The sequence below is a fragment of the Otolemur garnettii genome, unplaced genomic scaffold, assembly GCF_000181295.1.
Source record: "Otolemur garnettii isolate 467f Iridium unplaced genomic scaffold, OtoGar3 scaffold00259, whole genome shotgun sequence".
Lineage (NCBI taxonomy): Eukaryota > Metazoa > Chordata > Mammalia > Primates > Galagidae > Otolemur > Otolemur garnettii.
The window spans coordinates 267,621-277,485 of NW_003852654.1; the positions used below are offsets into that span (position 1 = coordinate 267,621).

General features: G+C 40.8%; 1 protein-coding gene across 1 annotated transcript in view; it reads right to left on the reverse strand.

The window, feature by feature from the left end:
* Positions 1-6,103: 6,103 nt before the first annotated feature.
* The window catches only part of F8 (coagulation factor VIII), a 217,711-nt gene continuing 213,949 nt past the window's right edge, over positions 6,104-9,865 (reverse strand). The window contains exon 26 of the mRNA XM_003802734.2: positions 6,104-6,474. Within this exon, the coding sequence (XP_003802782.1) occupies positions 6,319-6,474 (156 nt within the window). The 3' untranslated portion in view covers positions 6,104-6,318. The remainder of the gene's footprint in view (positions 6,475-9,865) is intronic.

Here is a 9,865-nt window from a genome sequence, read left to right on the forward strand (position 1 = left end):
TTAGCCGGTTGAGCTATAGGCGCCGAGCCCTAAAACTCATTCTTACAGTAGTTGTACCCTAGTAGGCTTAAAGAATTCTAAGATATTTTATTCACCACATAGTTTCTACTATACCTTATAATTTTTTTTCTTTTTGAGACAGAATCTCAAGCTGTCACCCTGGGTAGAATGCCATGGCATCACAGCTCACAGCAACCTCCAACTCCTGGGCTTAAGTGATTCTCTTGTCTCAGCCTCCTAAGCAGCTGGGACTACAGGTGCCTGCCACAACACCGAGCTATCCTTTGGTTGTAGTTGTCATTGTTGTTTGGCAGGCTTGGGCTGGATTTGAACCCACCAGCTGGGGTGTATGTGGCTGGTGCCCTAGCCGCTTGAGCTACAGGAGCCAAGCCTACTATACCTTATAATAGTGTATATATAGAACGTAATAGGTGATAAAGGTAGCATTTCATATCAGTGGTGGGGGAAAAGAGATCATTTAATATGATGTTGGGGTGATTGCCTATTCATTTATATGCACCCAAGTGAGAGTCCTTTGCCACACTATGCAAAAATAACTTCTAGATATATCAACAAGGACTAAACAAAAATAAAACCATATATTAAATATAAGTGGGCCAGGCACGTGGCTCACACCTGTAATCCTAGCACTCTGGAAGGCCGAGGTGGGTGGATTGTTTGGGCTCACGAGTTTGAGACCAGCCTGAGCAAGAGCAAGACCCCATGTCTAAAAAACTAGCTGGTTGTGATGGGTGCCTGTCATCCCAGCTACTACTCAGGAGGCTGAGGCAAGAGAATCACTTATGTCCAAGAGTATGAGGTTGCTGTGAGTTGTGACGCCATAGCACTCTACCCAGAGTGACAGAGTGAGACTCTGTCTCAAAAAAAATATGAGTGGACATTTTAATAATCTTGATGTGGAGAAAACTACTTTAAGTGTGTCATAAAATCCAGAGCCATAAATGAAAATACTGATAAATGGCATAAAAATGTAAAGCTTGCATATAACAAAACATTGGTAAAACAGATAAAAGATTAGTGACAAATTAAATAATGAAATTTACAGCATATATGGCAGACACTAGATTAAGGTTGTTAATATACAAATAACTCTCAGAAGCTAATTTTTTTTTTAAGTTGTGGTAAGAAAAAACGATGTATGAGTTAAAGTTCTATGAGAAAACAGAGGCACCAGGAAATATATAAAATAATGGATTTTGTAGTCTCCAGTGCCCCCACATTCTTTCTGTGTACTGACTGAAAATTGGAACGCTTTGACCACTCTGTGACCTCAGCCAGCTGTGAGTTGTACACAGCAGGCTTAGACGACCCCAACTGAGGCCTTGGACATTGCCAGGCACTGATAAAGGTATCAAGCTTGTTGCCCAAAATCCTGAAAGAAACCAGGCTCAGCCTTGAGCCAAATTCCTTAAACTCTCATAAAAACTCCATACCCGGAACTTCTGGCTGTAGATGTACCCGGGGCGGAGAGGGGGGGGATATACCATTTTCCCTTGCTGTCTGCCTGAGGATACACTGAAGCCTACTCTGTATGTAAATTCCCCTATGGATGCTTTGCAATGATCACCTTGGTGTTTAGTGCTTCTTTCCTTGGGATCCCAACCAGCTCCACCATAGGAGGGTTTGGGGTACTCCCTTGCGTAAATTCCCCTGCCACTGCTTTTGGGGTGCCTCCAGCCATTAACATGGCAGAACAAAACAGATGTATTATAAGGATTTGACTTTATGCTAGTGTGAGAATTGCTTAAACAGTCTATGGGAAGGTGGAGCCCTAAAGACTAAAACCTTTGTCTCTTACTATATCCAAGCTTCCAACTTAGTTGCTGGTGTAATCTGCATGAGAAGTGATATGAAAAGAGCTAAATGCACAACTTTTCTAGGATTTGAAGGAGCTAAAAGGTCCAGCAGGAGTTGCAAGACCTGCAAACTTTGGTTGCTGCCCTGTACTCCCAAAATAAGCCAACAGATATTGACAATGTGTGTAAGCTACAAATTAACATTGTATGCCTGCTCTGACTTTGCCAGTGTAAAAACAATATGGCTGCTGATAAGTAATCTGTGACTGCATGAAAAATTGCTCCCAACCTAGCAGCTGCAAACATAAACATTTATTATCTTATAGTTTCTGTAGGTCAGGAATTTTAAAGTGGCTTACCTGAGTGGTTCTTCTTTCAGGTATGTGATGGGGCTGCACTCACATGTCAACTGGGGCTGCAGTCATCTAAAGACTTGACCTGGGCTTGGCGCCTGTGGCTCAAGGGGCTAAGGCGCCAGCCACATACACCTAAGGTGGCGGGTTCGAATCCCCAGCCCGGGCCCGCCAAACAACAATGATGGCTGCAACCAAAAAATGGCCAGGTGTTGTGGCGGGCGCCTGTAGTCCCAGCTACTTGGGAGGCTGAGGCAGGAGACTCGCTTGAGCCCAGGAGTTGGAGGTTGCTGTGAGCGTGATGCCATGGCACTCTACCCAGGGGGATAGCTTGAGGCTTCGTCTCAAAAAAAAAAAAAAAAAAAGACTTGACCTGGAAGAAAACAGTGGAAGTGGTCCCCAGATGGTGCACTCAGGTGGCTGTTGTTCAGATAAACAAAGGTCCCAGGTTGTCTAGGATTCAGGACTGGCTTCATGGGAATTCAATATGTGCAGTTACACAGGGCTCCATGCCCTGAAATGCCTTGTTTGATTTAATGTTCTGATGTCACTGTCTTGAAATGCTTAATAATTTTATCTTTGAACTTTGTTTAAGTGAAGTTTTCAGGATCCTGCACATGAATAGAGGAAATGAGTGCAATCTATAGGTACCCTCCATCCTTGTCACTCTGTTTGCACATAGTGTTTACAATGCTCACAAGCACAAAATTCCAGTGGATCCACTATGCATGAGAGTTCAGTGAGACTCAAAGGGAGTATAAGCATGCTTATTATGTGGCAGAGTAAATGGGGGACAGCTCCAAGAAGGCAATGTTGCTCTGAGAAACACAAATTACCAAAGAACTGTAAACTTTTTTATTCCTGTTACTTCTCTGTATTAGCCATCCACTTGCCCTCAAGTGGTTGTGTGATATATATACATATAAAATTATATATAGGTTAAACATCCCTAATCCCCAAATCAGAAACCCAGAATTATTTTCTTTTTTATTCAGTTATTTTTTATTTACTGTGCAACCTTAACTGATCAGAATATATTTTCAGCTTCTTTTTTATGAAGAGATGGTGATCTGTCTATGTCACTTAGGCTAGACTCAAACTCCATGGCTCAAACAATCCTCCCACCTCAGCTTCCTGAGTAGCTAGGACTAAAGTTTCATGCCACCATGCCCAGCTTTCTTTCTCTCTCTCTCTCTCTTTTTTAGACAGAGTCTCACTATGTCACCCTCTGTAGAGTACGTGGCATCACAGCTCACAGCAACCTCCAACTCTGGGGCTCAAGCAATTCTCTTGCTTCAGCCTCCCAAGTAGCTGGGACTATAAGGGACTATAGGCGCCTGCCACAATGCTCAGCTATTTTTTTGTTGAGTTGTCATCGTTGTTTAGCAGGCCCGGGCTGGTCTGGAACCCACCAGACCTGGTGTACGTGGCCAGCACCCTAACCACTGAGCAAAGGGCGCTGAACCTGTTTTGTTTTTTTGAACTCAACCAACTGGTAAATGTCCGGCTTTCTCGAACTTTTTGAGGGCTGACGTGACACCACAAGTGGGAAATTGCACACCTGACACGTTTGCTTGTTCAGTACACACAAACCTTGTCTCATGCACAAAATTATTAAAAACATTGTGTAAAATTACCTTCAGGCTATGGTATAAGGCACATATAAAACGTAACTGAATTCTGTGTTTAGACTTTGGTCCCATCCCCAAGATATCTCATTATATGTGTGCAAATATTTCAAATCCAAACAAATCTAAAATCTCAAACATGTGTGCTCCTATGTGATAGGATAAGGGACACTCGAGCTGTACTATATGTAAAATTTTATTACCAACAGCATAAGAGGGTTGTACTTGTTCCACATCTGTTTGTTGATCATACATATTATAAATATTTTCTCTCACTCTATGGATGAACAGAAGATCTGAATGTAAATCTAGCTGAACTGATCCATCTTTTTCCATGATGGTTACAGGTTTTAGGGTTTGGTTTAAGAAAGCTGTCCCTGACCCAAGACTACTAATGTGACACTGCCCGACCAGCAGGCGGTGTTGGGGAGTTCGTGATCGGCCTATGAGAGGGAGAAGGAAAGGGTGGACACAATCACACAACCACTCATACAGTATAGGGAGAAGGCTGAGCCGAAGCTGTTTATTTGGGATCGATACAATCTTATATAGGGTTAGTACAGGGGGAGTGGTTATGCTGTTCTGACGGGAGGGGCCCTGCGCTGTGCTCTGTGTTTTCTGTCTCAGTCTTATACAATGTAGCTACTTCTATCCTGTTTACTTACCAGCACTGGTCTCTTTATTCGGCCTTTTCACGTGGGGGTTGAATTAGGCTAGCACTTCCTCTTATGATGTAGTTTAATATTTCTGTTAACCCTTACACTAATGTCCTAGAAGTTTAAATTTTTGCCATTCATAGAAGTTTAATTCATCGGGAATTCATTATTTTTGTGTAGTGTAAGGAAGAGGTCAAATTTCACTTTGTCATATGTGTGTCTGACTAACCAAGCAGCACTAGTTTGGAGAGAAACTTTGTCATAAATCAAGTGCAAGTATACAGAAGATGCCAAAAAAAAGTATACATATTTTAAGAAAGGAAAAAAACTTTCCATTGAAGAGCAACTCCCTCTCTCTTTCTCAGTCCTTCTCTCTCTGTAACTTTTTCTCTCAGATTGAGACTCCATTTCATATTTCTTTTATTTTATTTTGCCTCTCATGAATTTTTTTTTATTCTGAGTTCAACGTGATAACTCACTGATTTAGTTCTCTAAAGTGTCTATGCTGACATTCAGTGCCTCTATTTATTTTTAAAACATCATTGTTCACATTTTTATTTCCAGTGTGAAAACACAATTCTCAAAAACATTTGTTTGTATGTGTCAATGTTTTATTTAACTCATCACTTAAGAAACCAGCAGGAGGACAAAAGAGCTCATTCCCTGAACATTTCAGAAATAGATCTGTATACTCAATAGGAAAATAATGCCACAATTAGTATTAAGTTAGACATAAATTTGGTTAACCTTTTACAGGAAATAAAACCATATCACCTTTGGGGTTAACTTCTCTACTAGGCTATAAAACAAAACATCTTATTGATTCCTGTAGGTCATCTTGTAGCCTTACAGACCCTTACAGGGCTAGACGCCATTTGCACTCCATCAGTTATGGATTGTGACTATACTGTGACAGCTATGGTATAGTCCACAAAGAGGTCAAATGAAGGGCAAGCAGGCTTATTAGAAAATGCCCTAGCATGTAAAATAAAGCAGCCATTATCTTCCCTTTTTGTGTACTTGTAGTCAAGAGGCCGGGCAGACAGAAAGAGCAGCAAACCCTTCACAGCCTTGCGGGTAGTGGGACGTGGTAGGGTTGCTCTTACAGAGTGGACATGGATTGTTTTCTCTGTTTTCACCAGTTCAGTTTTCTCTTGACTCCTGTTAACTTTTTTTGATGTATTGTTTCAGCAGGAAATTAGGTGTGAGAGAGAGCTGAATGAGTACATGGCTAGAATTACAAAGTTTGTGTCTTCTATTCCAGACAGCCATGGATTTTTCTCATTTTTTCCACAGAAATATTAAATATATGTCTTTTAGAAGCTTATTATCTTCATCTCCTTTCTTGTATATCACAGATTTTAAGAGGCCGTTGTTGTTTTCCTTCAAGATTCCCAGTAATTCTGTAAAGCTAACTTATATTTTGTTGGCTTTATTTCTACATCCTTCTGAGATTAATTGAATTCTTTTATGACCGTTCATCTCTTTAAAAATATGACTAAATCTATGAGCACTTTTGTCAGAAAAATGCACACATGCACTTATACAGAATGCCCTCCATACAGGTTTCTACTTACTTCTTTTTGCTTAGTTACATTGGAATGAAGGAGCAATTCTGGGAGCAGCTGCAGAAAAATGGGTAAGAGCTAAGTTAAATTGGCTCCAACAGCCTCAGGAAACGCAGGATTAATGACAATTAACTTGGGAGGTTTCGCAACATTGTATAATTTAAATACATTAAAAAAAAAAAAAGATGGTATCCTGGACACTGTGGAGCTGGAAGTAACCTGAAGGTCTGACACAAAAGTAGAAGGCAAGCCTGAGAGGGACGCTGCCCTCAAGTTAAGGAACAGACTGGAGACCCTCAGTAGAGTGGCTGCGCCTCACAACCCAGAACCTCTAGTCTCAGGGCAATCTGGTTCACCCAGCTCTGAGGGTGAATTCTAATATAGCGGGTCAGTAGAGGTGGGTCTAGAGAGTTCACCACAGGTGTGAAGGAGTCTTGATTTCCCTGAAAAACCTGAAAGAGGAAAGATAACACTTATTAGTTGCTATGCAGGTAAAATAGAACTGAGAGCATCCTGCTTGCCTGCTTTGGAGGCCTTTGTTCTAGCTAGGCCTTATATCTGGCATGTTCTCATCCACTTTGCAGATATCAGCTAAATGGAGTGCTTTGATTTAGGTAATGCATAGCATCTCTGTGTTGGGCCATTTGGAAGCTGGAGTCCGGTGTGCAATTCAGTGTAGCCCAGTGATTGGCAGGAGTGGATGAAGAAGAGAGAGGGAAGAGGGAAGAGAGTCTAAGACACAAGGCACTTTATCACTCTAGGACTTTGGAGGCAAGCCCACCTATAAAGCAGGCTGTTGTTTGGAAAAGTGAGAATATGAATACACAAAAAGTATAATTCAAGGTAACTCTGAAACCTTGTGTGGTTTTGTGGATTCCCTGGTAATCCTACAGTAGAAATGTCCACCAAATGCTGGGAATTTGCAGAGAATAACCAAGAATCTTGGAGAAATAAGAGCAGCATGAACAGGTGTGGCTTATCATGATGTCTGCTCCTACAAGGACAGAGACAAGGAAATTCTGAAGATCTCCTGAGGTAGCTTGTGTGAAAGGAGGCAAGTTGCCACCATATTGGGAAAGAAGTGGTTAAACGGCAACAAAAGGGCTCCTGCTTCCTGAGGCTCACTGGGTGACATTTCCCTGCCATAATCCTGCCATCTATAGCTCTGCAAAATGTAGTGTCAGTTTCAAGTCTGTTTCCAAGTGGGAAGTGACTTTTCCTGGCTAGTGCACCATGAAATAACTTTATTTTCATTACTTTAGCTACGTTTTGCCCCTAGGTTCCCAGCCCTGGCTGCTGATTGGAATCACTTAGGGAGCTTTTTAAAAAGAATTTTGCTGGCCAGTATGGTGGTTTATGTCTGCAATCTCAGCACTCTGGGAGGCCAAGGTGGGACAATCACTTGAGCTCAGGGGTTCAAGACAAGCCTAAGCAAAAGTGAGACCCTGGCTCTACTAAAAATAGAAAAAGTAGCCAGGCGTGGTGCCTGTAGTCCCAGCTACTTGGGAGGCTGAAGCAGGAGGATCCCGTGAGACCTGGATTCTGAGGTTGCTGTGAGTTATGACACCATGGTACTCTAGCCTGGCAAATAAAATACAGTGAGACTGTGTCTCAAATAAATAAATTAATTAATTAATGCTAACAATCCCATTTATAAGTGAGCAAGAGACTTGAACAGAACCTTCTCTAAGGAAGGCAGACAATGACCAACAAACAAATGAAAAAATTCTCATCATCCCTAATCATCAGAAAATTGCAAATCAAAACCACCCTGACATTTCACCTAACCCCAGTAAGATTAGCCCATATCACAAAGTCCCAAAGCTGCAGATGTTGTCATGGATGTGGAGAGAAGGGAATACTTTTACACTGTTGGGGGGATTGTAAACTAATACAACCTCTATGGGAAGAAGTATGGAGAATCCTCAAAAAGCTAAATGTAGATCTTCCATTTAATCTTGGTATTTACCCAGGAGAATAAAAACCATTTAACTATAAGGACATCTGCACTAACATGTTTATCGCAACCAATTCACAATTGCTGAGATGTAGAATCAACCCAACTTCCCATATTGACCCATGAATGGATTAATAAACTGTGGTATATGTATACCATAGAATACTATTCAGCCACAAAAAAATCTGTAGACTTTACATCTTTTGTATTTACTTGGATGGAGTTGAAGCACTTTCTTCTCCACAAGAATGGAAAAGCAGGTATCCAATGTACTCAATACTAATATGAAACAAATAGATAAACAACTACATGCCCACACAAGAGAAAAACAAAATTACATTCAAGGGGAGAGAGGAGGGAGGGGCATTGGTGTGCTCTCAACTAATGGGCACAATGTAAGGGTATATGGCACACCTCCTGGATAAAGAGCTCAACTACAACTTGAACTTTACCTAACAAATGCAAATATATAATTTAATCATTTCTACCCTTATATTAACTGGAAATAAAAATAAATAAATATATGAATAAATAAGAACAATTTTGTTCCCACCCTGGCCCCCTGACAAAGCAACCAATAAAATCTCAATATATAAATCTGATGATGCCACACTCTCACTTAACTTCCATGTCACTTACAATAAAACCTGAATTCCTTATTGTGGTCTTCAAGCTCTGTCTGATAGAGCCCTGGCCAAATGTCTGATCTCACATCCCACTACGTTCCCTCTATTTCACAGTATTGCCAGAACACTGGTCTTGTATTTGTTATTTATTTATTTATTTATTTGACTTAATTTTTATTAAATCATAACTGTATATATTTATGGGGTACAATGTGATGATTTGCCGTGCAATGTGGAATGTTTAAATCAAACTAATTAACATAAGCATCACCTCACTTACTTATTTTGGGGGTAAGACCTTTATAATATACACTTAGTTGTTTTGAAGTGTACCCTCGCATTGTGTACATTAGGTGAGATCCCACCAAATACCCTCCCCTCCCTTCTCTCTTCTCTCCCCTCTTTACTTCTGGACTATCTGTGTTTTATCATTCGTATGAATGTGTAAGTGTTTATATATTGGTTTTTGTTTTTGTCTTTTGAGAAAGTGGATTTTCATTACTTTTACATTATATAAGGCCAACTAACTTTAACAGTTAACTTTAAATAAGTCTTCCTTGCACAGTACATCAACTTACCAATAGTAAAAGGTTTCAAGATCAAATTGGCTATTATCCCCAAAGCACAGAGTGAAGTACTAGTCTTGGTTACCAAGACTAGACCTTGGCCCCAGCAGGGCATGCACCACACCTGTGTCACTGAGGAGCAGCCCCAAGAGAAAGGCAACTGCACCACAGCCCTCGCTGAAAGAAGCTGTTCACAGGCAGCCAACAGCAGAGCCCAGAGGGCAGTGGGAAGGTTATGAGCAACCAGCAGGATGGGAAAAGGCCAGAAAGCCAAACAAACAAACAACAACAACAACAACAAAAAGATACTTAAGGAAAAACTTAGGATCTGAAGTTCAACTTTCTGCTCCAACTCCCCCAAATCTACAGTCATAATGATATCCTATATACAGTTTCTCCAATCCAGAAGCTAATGAAAGATCACACATTGCATTTACTTTTCATGTCTCTTTTGGGTTTCCTTCAATCTAGAATAAGGGCCATCCCAGGGTTACAAATGAGATAGGTTCTGTAGGTTTGTAGAATTTGTATGTAAGTTGGAGCAGGAATATTTTGTTTTTTTGTTCTTTTTTTCTGAGACAGAGCCTCAAGCTATCCCCCTGGGTAGAGTGCTGTGGCTTCACATCTCTGTTTTTTGTTTTTTGTTTTTTGTTTTTTTGAGACAGAGCCTCAAGCTATCCCCCTGGGTAGAGTG